The 11,315-nt window shown below is 37.6% G+C and overlaps 7 protein-coding genes across 7 annotated transcripts; 2 read left to right on the top strand and 5 right to left on the bottom strand.

Annotated features, from left to right (window-relative positions):
• Positions 1–895: 895 nt before the first annotated feature.
• On the top strand, positions 896–2,460 carry C9374_007819 (uncharacterized protein; the record flags this gene model as incomplete). Its single annotated transcript, XM_044697826.1, has 3 exons — positions 896–1,789; positions 1,913–2,173; positions 2,293–2,460. 3 exons carry the CDS (start codon positions 896–898, stop codon positions 2,458–2,460), a joined length of 1,323 nt encoding a protein of 440 aa, XP_044545933.1.
• A 395-nt stretch (positions 2,461–2,855) lies between these two features.
• C9374_007818 (uncharacterized protein) lies at positions 2,856–3,683 on the bottom strand (the record flags this gene model as incomplete). Its single annotated transcript, XM_044697825.1, has 2 exons — positions 2,856–3,333; positions 3,400–3,683. 2 exons carry the CDS (start codon positions 3,681–3,683, stop codon positions 2,856–2,858), a joined length of 762 nt encoding a protein of 253 aa, XP_044545932.1.
• Positions 3,684–4,103: 420 nt separating this feature from the next.
• C9374_007817 (uncharacterized protein) lies at positions 4,104–5,608 on the bottom strand (the record flags this gene model as incomplete). Its single annotated transcript, XM_044697824.1, has 2 exons — positions 4,104–5,049; positions 5,154–5,608. 2 exons carry the CDS (start codon positions 5,606–5,608, stop codon positions 4,104–4,106), a joined length of 1,401 nt encoding a protein of 466 aa, XP_044545931.1.
• A 520-nt stretch (positions 5,609–6,128) lies between these two features.
• Positions 6,129–7,175, top strand: C9374_007816 (uncharacterized protein; the record flags this gene model as incomplete). Its single annotated transcript, XM_044697823.1, has 1 exon — positions 6,129–7,175. One exon carries the CDS (start codon positions 6,129–6,131, stop codon positions 7,173–7,175), a length of 1,047 nt encoding a protein of 348 aa, XP_044545930.1.
• A 217-nt stretch (positions 7,176–7,392) lies between these two features.
• Positions 7,393–8,481, bottom strand: C9374_007815 (uncharacterized protein; the record flags this gene model as incomplete). Its single annotated transcript, XM_044697822.1, has 1 exon — positions 7,393–8,481. The coding sequence occupies one exon, from the start codon at positions 8,479–8,481 to the stop codon at positions 7,393–7,395; it is 1,089 nt and encodes a 362-aa protein (XP_044545929.1).
• A 483-nt stretch (positions 8,482–8,964) lies between these two features.
• Positions 8,965–9,528, bottom strand: C9374_007814 (uncharacterized protein; the record flags this gene model as incomplete). Its single annotated transcript, XM_044697821.1, has 1 exon — positions 8,965–9,528. The coding sequence occupies one exon, from the start codon at positions 9,526–9,528 to the stop codon at positions 8,965–8,967; it is 564 nt and encodes a 187-aa protein (XP_044545928.1).
• Positions 9,529–9,637: 109 nt separating this feature from the next.
• On the bottom strand, positions 9,638–11,314 carry C9374_007813 (uncharacterized protein; the record flags this gene model as incomplete). Its single annotated transcript, XM_044697820.1, has 3 exons — positions 9,638–10,815; positions 10,896–10,930; positions 11,092–11,314. Coding segments are annotated over 3 exons (1,436 nt in total), but the record flags the coding sequence as incomplete, so codon positions are not given.
• Between the last annotated feature and the right edge of the window lies 1 nt (position 11,315).

Below are 11,315 nucleotides of genomic sequence, written 5' to 3'. Positions count from 1 at the left end.
GCTTACAATGGTCATAAGGAACGGACTTCTACTTGGTTTCTCAAATCGACAGGATGATTCCGTTCTTTCAATGTTTTGAGGTATGGCGGCGCATCCGACGTTGAAGCGCACTAAAAACCTGTCAGATATTCGTCAAGTCAAAAATGAATATGAAAGCATAAAAAAATTTATTCGTTGAATGTCATGCAGTAGAATTGGTAATAGTTCTGGTTTAGGGTGCTAGCAAGGATCTGTCTTCCGTGAGCTGTTCGTTGGCACGCTGTTGTTTTACAAGCTTCAGCTGAAGCGAATAATGGTGTAACGTCCTATGGCCTCTATATTTCGTTTCAGTTTGTCTGTTGTTGCAGTAAGAACCCAAGTTGCTTCGGTTCTTCAAACCCTTGCAAACCAATCAGGAAGAGACTCACTCATTTTATTTTTGATTCCTTTGGAGTTTACTCAAATCAGCTGACGTGGGATTGACGAATATCTGACAGGTTTCTAGTACCAATTGCGCCGCCATAAAAGAAAACCATCTCTCACTGTCAACCCTCAGACACAGTAATTCTTGACAACTGGCAGCTAGCTTGGTCCATCACGCTCTCGAATAGTATTTTAACCAAAAAACCGAATTGCAAAACCATTTGCGAAACAAGAACGACAAACAGCGCTCTCAATTAGGGAAGAAGGGAAAAAGTACAAAAAAAACAAACACACGCCATCACGCTACGAAGACTGTTGCATGATTATTCATCATTGTTTAAATACTGCTATCAAATTGATTTCAAAGTCTCAGGTTTACGTGCAACATCAATCAACTGCCATAAAAAGCTTGTTGGTGTGAGAACAGATTTTAAACCCTTTCCGTTTTCATTCCCTGTCATTATAATTCTAACAAATAACAACATTCCTCATCATGAATACCATTCAGCATCACGCTCATTCTTCTTCCTTTCATGAACAAGACCAAGAATACCAAGAAGGAGGAGGAGAAGCATTCAAACCAAGACATTCCTTCTCTTCTTCCGATCGTTCTTCATCATCGTCGACTTCATTGTCATGTCTCTCTCCGATCAGTTCTTCCATCTTGACCACTACCACTCCGAATGCATCTTCATCAATAACAACAACAACACATGAACCACAACAACAAACCAATGTTGAAACTCCCATGTTTACACCTATGGGTGGATCTCTTCCAGGATCGACGTTGAATTCTCATCCACAACCACAACAACAACAACAATATTCGAATTTAAATAATTCTTCTCCAGCAATAATGTCAACAACGATAGCAGTAATGTCCAATCGTGACCATGAAATCAAATCTGTTCATTCGAATCAAATTCCGAATAATTCAAATACCTTAATGAATTCCACAACAAGTGCTTCGTCGAACGTGCAACATGTCTCGACAGGTTCAATGACAAGTCATTCGAATCGACCTCGTTCCAATAGTCGAGTGAGTGGTGGAAATAGTACGAACGAGAAAATGGTGGTGTCAGCATCAGGTTTGCCCTTGAAACGTCACTCGTCATCCACGACAACACCTTCTCCTCAATTACCAAATACTAACACAACTTCTGTCACAACGACCACACCAGGAAATTCTGCATCGTTTCACACTCCCTTAAGGAGAAATTCAACAAAAGGACATTCAGGAAGCAGTTCAATGGCCATAACGAAAGCATCTCATGATTATCGACAATTTCTAAGACAGACCATAAAATTGAAGGAAGCTAATGAAATTAGAGTGAGAGGAATTTCGTTAAAATATGAAATTAATTATCATCCGTTTCTTGATGATGCTGTAAGTAGTGATGAGAAATATTTTTCTGAATTTAATAATAATTGAAATAATAATTTAATAATAATATTAAAAATTTTGAAATATATTAAAAAATTAATAACCATTCCAAAATACCTCATTTAGATTGGAAATAAGGCATTTGTAGCAGAAATGACACAATTGAACAAATTCCTCAAAATGCATCAACCCAATACGAATTATTGCTGTCTGGGTTTCACATTCTTTTGTTGTACCTTTGGCCTCTCCTTACTTCCATTCTTTTATCAACTTTCCAGTTTCGAATCCGATGTTCATTCTTACTTGAGAGCTCTCAATAAGAAGTATGAATCGAAAGGATTGAAATGGGAATTACATCCAGCTCATTTACCAACCGATGATACTTTTGTAAGTATATGTAATGGAGTCATGTCACCTGTTATTAATTCTAAATTTTGAACATTTCAAAACGACTACATTGTTGTCATGTGAATGGTGAACCATTAATTTCAAAACAAATTTTATAGATTACAGTATCACTAGAAAAAGAATTAGATTCCAATGTCATTATTGACGAATCACTGTTAATATCTCCACACGAATCCACTCACAATAATAGTTTCAACTCGAGTAATGGTAAATTGAATTCATCCACTACTGTTTCAGATGCACACCTTCTGATTCAATCCAAATAAATGTCAATTGAACACAACAATTCACACTTGATTTTGAGAATATTGTCACTCTTAGACATTGTTAAAGGAATTCGTGTCACATATTGATCGAGTTGGTGAATTGGAGACAGGCTGAGGTGATTGTGGTGTTGGTTCAGAATCTGATTCGATCAAGACCCGTTCGGGTGAAATGGTTGGTGATGTGGTTGTCATGGGACTTACAGTTGACATTTCCTTCGAGTGGTTGTCTTTGGTTTCGACATTAAAATCACACTCAACAATTGGTTGATGCTGTTTTTTAGGAGAGAGTGGAACTGACTTGTTGTTTGAATTTTCTTCTTCATTCAATTTCAACCAGACCTTCTCTGTCTGAATGAACATGGGATAGAATAATAACAAGCTCAATACTGCAAAGATCAACTGCTTAAACCGTGCCAAATGACTTTCAATCCTGTTCGATCCAATGACAATGTGGATGTTGCAATGCCAGCTGCCAAAAGTTGACATAAAATACACAAAATCAATCCAATGGTTAATCCCAAAGTGACAACAAACGGATTGTTCTTGTTCAGAGAAAGTAATGAATTTTGACCTTTGGTTGCAAACTTGGATTGATTTTGACGAATTCCTTTCACAATACAAATACCACTCAATACAGCTGTAAAAGTGTCAAACAAAAACATCCAAATCAAAGCACTGAACAAACCAATTGTGAGATTGGTTCGAGTATTGGTTTCGATGAGTCCAGTTTCGGAAGCGTATTCAATGAATGGAATGAGAGCCACGACGAGTATTTCAATGCTAATGAAAATGGAAAAGATGACAATGTTTAAAATTCGAAAAAAGTGATAGAATCGTTTGGAGATGGCTCGAAGGGACCATGCTGTTTTCCAACTAATGTTGTTGACATTTGGGAATTAACACTTTGGAATTACCAAAATAAGAAAACATGACACTTACAACATGAGTTGAACAAAAAACAAAATCACAAACACAAACACATAATTCCAAAAGAATGTCCATGTCGACAATGCTCCCATCACATTCATTCCTAAAAAGTATGAAGCCTTAAACACCTGCTGTCCTCCATCAAATCTATAATGAGCATTTATATTCCAAATATCATACATGGCACGAATGATTAAATTGAAACATTGAATGGCAACAAAGATGACCACAATGGTAAAGAGAATTTTTGGATTTTTCTTAATTGGAATTTTTCGTTGTCGCAAAACCAAGATCATGATTGCGAAACAAACATAAAAGATGACGAAACTAGAAAGAAAGAAGAAGGAATTGGCGAGTGAGAGGTATTGAGCATGGTAGGGGAAGAAAGTAGTCAGAAGAAGTGATAGTAACCAATTGACCATCCAAAGAGACATTGTAGAAACGATTGGAAATATTTGTTGTTGAATTGTTGGTTGAAGCTGACATTTGGCAATAACCGTCCACAAGAAATCTCCCCGAGTGTTGGTGGTTATAAACGTTGAGACAGAACTACACGAATTGAGTTGTTTTTTTTAAGAGATCTAACAAACATATCTAGCTCCATGACCTTTCATTCGCACAATCTGAAAAGTAGAGATGTCAAGATGAATCTATTTCATGAACATGCCATGATGGATGTCGTTCTTATCTTTTAAAATGCCGGTTTTTAATCTTTTTTATACATACGAAGAAGGCACATCACTGTTGTTCATGGTCGTTGGAGGAGAAGGACTGTTCATAGAGATTGAAGAAGGTGAAGTCATCATCATCAAGGGTGGAGTCGAGAGTGGAGTGATTGGTTCCGAAGTTGTGGTTGCATATGCACTCGTGTCGATTAAGGCAATGGTGGAAGAATTTTTAGGAATTTGCGAGGTTGTGGGAGAAGATTGTGGAGTTGGATCGTTGAATGTAAGGATGATGGAAGGATTGACTTGTTCAGGAGAATTCTGTGATTGAATTTCAGGAGTTGATTGAGTATTGGTTTCATTGGATTTTGTCTGGACATGTGGAATGACAGGTGACTGGATGGTTGTTGATCTTCTTCGACCAGAATCCAATTCATTCAATTTCAACAAGACCTTCTCTGTCTGAATAAACATGGGATAAAACAACAACAAGCTCAATACTGCAAAAATCAACACTGCCAAACATGTAAAAAAGTGCCAAATAATTTTCAAACCTGATTTTCCAGATCCCACTGAAGATGCAATTGCAGCAGCAAGAATTTGACATAAAATACATAAAATTAATCCAATCATTAATCCCAATGTAACAATGAAAGGATTATTTCTACTTAATGAAATGAAGGAAGAAGAACTTCCACTCGAACGAAATTTGGATGAATTTTTTCGAATTCCTTTCACGATCGAAATGGCGCTCAACACAGTTGTGAAAGAATCGAAAAGAAACATTGTGACCAAAGCACTGAAGAGACCGTAATAGACGTTGGTTCGAGTTTTGGAGTCGACTAGGTACAATTCTGCAGAGTATTCAATGAAAGGAATGACAATGACAATAAGTGTCATGAGGGTGATAAATAAGGAAAAGATGACAATGTTTAAAATTCGAAAAAAGTGATAGAATTGTTTGGAAATGGCTCGAAGGGACCATGCTGTTTTCCAACTATTTGTTTCATGTGTTCGCACAGAAATGGTTTTTGAGGATTAGTTTCAAAAATGTCATTACAAATGTCACTAATCCAAACACTAAGAAAACATGACACTTACAACATGAGTTGAACAAAAAACAAAATCACAAACACAAACACATAATTCCAAAACAATGAACATGTCGTCAATGAAGCCAATACTTTCCATCCAAAAAAGTATTCCACTCGAAACAGAGTCTGTCCTGAATCGTACAAATTTTTTGCATTCCATGTCCAACTTTCATACATGATTCGAATCAATAAATTCGCACATTGAATTCCAACAAAAATTCCAACCGTAGTAAAGAGAATTTTGGGATTTTTCTTAATTGGAATTTTTCGTTTTTGTAAAATGAAAAGCATGATGGCGAAACATAAATAAAAGATGGCGTAACAAGAGAGAAAGAAGAAGGAATTCGTGAGTGACAGATAAGTGACATAATTTGGAAGAAAGTAATTGCTGGAAGTGATATTAACGTAGAGACCATCCGAAGTGAAATAAAATTCTCGAGTCGTATTGGTGGATGATGACATGAGATTCTGTTGCTGTTAGGGAGGATGAGAGAGGGAAGGTGCGGATTAGATGAGAGGTTGACGTTTGGCAGATGGTGTGTTTGTTTTTTTCTTGAGAGATGATTTGGCAGTGCCCACCAAATGCGATATCTATCTCCCTGGGTCATGATCTTTGTGAGGAATTAATTTGTGTTCTTGATATTTCATAGACAGTTTTTTCCATTCACTCTTTGACTTTACATAGATGAAACTTGACATGTTTGTGGAATACTGGATAAATTCATCCTTTTTAAATGTTTTACAGTAATTCAGAAGAGATAAATTGTTTTTTTATGTTGCAAATCATATTGTCATTATTTTATTACTGTTGTGCAGAATCATACATAATTTCAATTCTCATATAATTTCTCAGTGAATTTTCAATAAAAAAATATGTACCTCAATCAACAATCAACAAGATTCTTTTCATTTGTCCGACACGCAAAATTAATGAATGAATATCAACGGAGTGGTCGTTGGATGCCAAGATTCCTTCATCCGAATGTATCATTCCTTCTCCTCATCATCCTCTTCATCATCGGAAGAACAAGAAACGATTCAACCCTCAGGCTTACTCGTTGGACATACCCGACCCGTTTCAGCCCTTGATTCCATTTCATTCGGGACATCATCCAATGATAGTAGAATTTTAAGTGGTGGTTGGGATGCTGATATTCGAATCTTTGATGGTCGTACGATGGAATGTTTGATGATTTTGGAAAATTTCATTCAGAAAAAAGAGGATTCGGTCGAGAAGGAAAATATTGTTGAAGAGGATACTGTTAAAATCAAAGGAAAAGGACACACACAAGAAGTGTTGGCACTTTCTCATTGTAAAATGGGAGATGAGGAAGCGTTGGTTGTGAGTGGAGGAATGGATAGTTATGTTAAAATTTGGAAATTGAAAGCGAGTGTCGATGGAAAACAAGATGAAGTGGAGTTGCTTCACACAATTTTGCAAAAAGAAGCACAACAAGAGAGAGCGATATGGAGTTTGACTGTGGACGCTTCATTGAATAGTCCAGTGGTTTATTCATCGTGTCTGGAAGATGGAATGGTTCGAGGTTATGATGTCACTACTTTGAAAATGGTTGCTAAAATGAAATTGCATTTGAATGATGTACGGCATGTGAAGGTTGCCAACTGTCTCGATTCTAAAGCATGTCTATTTACATGCAGTTCCGACAAGTCACTCAAATGTGTCGATTTGCGAGCCAACAAGGTTGCCATGAGAGCTGAAAATATTTCACAAAATGTTCTCATGAATTTCACATTGGATGATACGAATGAGAGACTCTACCTTGCAGATAGTGGTGGTTCTATTCACTCCTTTGACACTCGAATGAGTTTGAAACGGGTCGATGAAGTCAAGAATGCTCATCGTGGTGGCATTACGAAACTTGTTTACAATAAGGGAATGTTGTATAGCGGTGGAGGTGCAGATAAGGCATTGAAAGCTTGGAATTGCAGTGATGGAAAAAAGGTTCCATCTCCTGTGGCCACTGTTGAAGTGAACGATCCAATATTTGCCATGACCAAGCTTTACTAAATCTTGAGTAGTGAAATTTGCATGTTGATGAGCTCAGTAGCAGCAGTGAATAAATTAGTAGATCTGGACAGTCCACCAATTGGTTGATCATGACCATCTCACAAGGTATTTGTTGACACAGTAAAATGTTCTCAAAATTCAAACCAATGGTGTGACATGAAAGGTTCTTAGTGATCAAAATTTATTGAAAATTTTCATCATTTTGCAACTTAATAACTTAATTGAGTGGCTTTCTAGCCATGAAGAAATAACTTGGTGTGAAGATTCCAGTCTTACCACCTCCAACCAAACCATCAGCACCAGCCATCAAGAATTCGTAAGCTTGTTGTGATGTCTTTGGTACCAAACCAGCCTTTTCCAAAAGTCCGACAAGCTTGTGAACCACCCATCGTCCATACGATGTTTGGAACCAATTGGTAAATTCCCAACCACCATTATCCAATGGTTGATACCATGGAATTGGATTGACCTTATCAGTGATGGCAACATCTTGAGTCTTGATGACTTCAAATCCGGCATCTCTCAAAGCTTGATCGATATCCTTATCCATCAAGAGTTCTGGCAAACCATCTCCCTTCATGATATCAAACTTAATCTTGTTGTGTTCTTCATTCTTTGAATCGTACTTTCCAGTGAGCATGACCCATTCATAACCTCCGAAAACTGCACCAGGCTTCAACTTGTTAAAGATTTGTCTATAACAATGAGCACGATCCTTGGCATGACAAGTAGCTTCAATAGCATAGGCAGCATCATAGGATTCAGCTGGCAAATCCTTATTATCATCCAAATTATTGAAATCACCACGAACAATCTTACATTGATCCTCCATACCCATTTGAACAATATATTCAGCAGCACGTTTGGATTGATATGGATGATTATTAACCCCAGTTACATGAGCTCCGGAGAATCGAGAAATATTCACGGCAGGACCCATCACACCACAACCCATATCCAAACATTTCATACCAGGCTTGAGACCCAATTGATTGGCAAGCCAGTATTCGTGTCTTTGAATGGATTCAATAAGAGTCTCTCTGGAATGGCGAGGAGCAAAGTGGAAGGAACGACCCCATCCGTACAAGTAGAAATCAGTAACCATATCATAGTACTTGCCAGCAACATCCCAACCAGCTTGTTTTCTCTTTTGATGTGTTTGGTCGTTATCGGTCGAGAAGAGTTCATGATAGGAACCAGTCTTATCAGTATCAGTAAGGTGGCTTCTTCCGATTTGTTCACGGAATTTAAAGAGGTACAATACAAAACCTCCAATGATGGCCGTAGTAGCAAGAAGTAATATCATGATGATAAGGAAATTTATGAAAAGACGAGTGAAAAAGAGCGAGCTCTAGAGTATTTTTTTCACAACACACCGAACGTTAAATATTTTCATGGAAGAGGATAAGCAAGGATCGCTTTGGAGGAAGTCCGATCCACGCATTTCGTTTCGAGCTCGGTCAGCGATTGATGTTGCATGTCATTTCGTCTACCGTACCTTATCCAAGTTGGTGCTCCCGCACGAATTTTGTTTGTGATTAGAGTCACTACAGTGAAATTGTACCAACCACTAGTGGGAGTTTAGGTCCAGTAGTGTTTTTATCCTAAATTGTTTATCCTAATTGTATCAATATTTATTTGTTGTCATTGCCAATGTTGTCAATTCACAGCAATTCATTCAAAATTGCTTTCTTGGAAGAATTGTGTTCATCTTTCTGATAATTTTGGCACATGTCTTTTCGCTGTACAAAAATTATGTCACCATGTCAGGACTTGCATTTTCCAAGGCTTAAAAATTGTTTTGTAAGGTTTGATGAATTTCTCCAATTAAAGATCCCAAAATATCATCTTCAGAAGGGTCACCGAACATTCCAAGCCATTCATCCAATGTTGAGCTTTCTTGTTGCTGATGGTGTGTTGGAGTTTGAGGAGGGTTTTGGGGTGGTCTAATAATGACAGGTTGAGAGGATGTCATTGCATGAGGATTGTAAAAGGATGGTGTTGCCATTGAAGAAGAAGGCGACGACGACGACACGACAGAAGGAGATCTTTGTGTTCCTGCAGCGCTGTTCATAGAAGTCAGCAATGGAGGATGAAATTGCTTCATGAATTGTGATTGGTATGATGCATTGCTGTTGCTTGCTTGTTGAGTGGTGGTGGTTTGTAAAGTTGGTTGAGGAGAGAATTGTGACCTCAACCCCCAAGGATTCTCATTGAAACTTGATAAAAGTGCAGATCTTGGGAATAATTGTTGCTGTAAACCCACATTGTCATTGGTGCCAGTAGATTTTGGTGAAGAGAAGTTAGAGGCTTGTCTCTTTTCCAATATAGCTTGATAGGACTCATTTTCCATTTTCGTCTTCCATTGTTGATCTTTTCTAATTCGTTAAAGACCTCACCATAATATTTGGTCACTCTCTTAAATTTGGTGGCCATTGAATTCATAGCTCTCCATCCCTTATTTACCATTTCAAAATAATTTCTTTCATATTCGTCATTAATATCGCGTGAAAGGCTCTGCCCTGTTTCATTTTGGTACCAATGATGGATTCAATCTTGGGAAACATTTTACCATGAATGTATGCAGCAAGAGAAACAAAATGAGTCATGGCCACTGGCAAGAATGCGAATGATTCTCTCTCTGTGAGATTAATAATCTTGTTGGCCAAATTTTCAACAGTCTCACCTTCATCAATACCAATCGACAAGTACACTACAATTTCAGCTCCAAAACAAACAATGTCTTTCAACAATAGAGTGAATTGAATTTGAGATGCAGAGAAGGAATTGGCATGGGCATAGCCTTCAATGACATTGTTGAGGAGAGAAATTAATTTCAATAACATGGGAACATCGTCTGGTGTCACACCCTTTTGAAGAAGCTTGTCAAGTTCGTAGGGACTTTGTTTTCGAGTTTTGAGTCTGTAAATGGTGTCGAATCCATCCCAAATTTTCAAATCATGTATATCCGTATATCTACAACAGAGGGAATTCTTGTTCATGAGAGCAATCAACGATGTCATTTCATCTTCATCACTAATACTCTGACAACCTTCACTCATGTAATTGGTTGATGTGTTTTGAATGGCATAATTGAGTGCATTTAAATAAAATTTTGCTGTTGCATCATCACCCTCACCAGCCAAATATGAAGACAAGAGTGAATAGCTGACCTTGATGTAAAAGTTGTCCAAATCATCGAACGCAGAACCCAAAGATTTTCTTGCTTCACGATAGGCCAATTGTGAAGTCTCTCGAAAACCCATTTGTTGTTCACATAATGCTTGCATACTGTACAATAAGCATCGCACACCATTTTTCATGGAGTGTGTCTTGTAATTTACATTGTCATAGGGAGAAGAAGCATCGTCTTCTGGATTTGCCAAATACTCAAGAGCAAGCTTTTCTACTTTTTCTTTTGAGAGTATTCCACATCCAATTCCGTGCATCTTGTCGAAAAACATGTCCAACGTTCTTCGTTTCACAACTCCATCTAATAAACTTTGATTAATTTCCGTATAGGGATGGGTAGATTTTCTTACTAGAGATAATTTTGTGGATTTTCCATTAGTTGCTGTGGGTGAAGAATGCGATTCATGAGGTGATGATGATGAGGATGGCAATTGTTCAGATGGAGCATCTTTGGTTTGTTTTTTGAACCTTTGGTTCGTCCCTTCTTTTTAGGAGTTCTGTAACAACATTCTTTCCCCTTGTCGATACATTCAGAACATGATGGAAGTTTCTTGTCACATTTTCTGTAGTCAAGTGAAATGCACATATTAAAAAGGAATGGCCAACAAGTCAATATATATAATCAAAAATTCAACAATAAATTCCGATGAAAGAATTGACATCATATTTTTGAAATTCAAACAAAATCTTCGCAATGCATGACAAGCATGAGGAATGTACATACCTATGAAGGCGCCTACAGGGCTGGCATGCAATAGAATGAAAGTCACCACCTGGTAATTCGTGACCTTCATCATGATCACTTCCTGAATCATTTCGATGTTCCTGTGTTGTGGTGGTTGGAGTGACATCATGATCCGTTTGCATTTGATGAAGTTGTTGGATTTGTTGTTGCTGTTCATTGACCAAATCAATCAATCCATTTTGCAAGCTTTCAATACCAGCGGT

This window comes from Naegleria lovaniensis (assembly GCF_003324165.1).
Source record: "Naegleria lovaniensis strain ATCC 30569 chromosome Unknown tig031, whole genome shotgun sequence".
Lineage (NCBI taxonomy): Eukaryota > Heterolobosea > Eutetramitea > Acrasida > Naegleriidae > Naegleria > Naegleria lovaniensis.
Note: the sequence above shows the minus strand (reverse complement) of the source record. Positions and strands in the feature narration are given on the sequence as shown.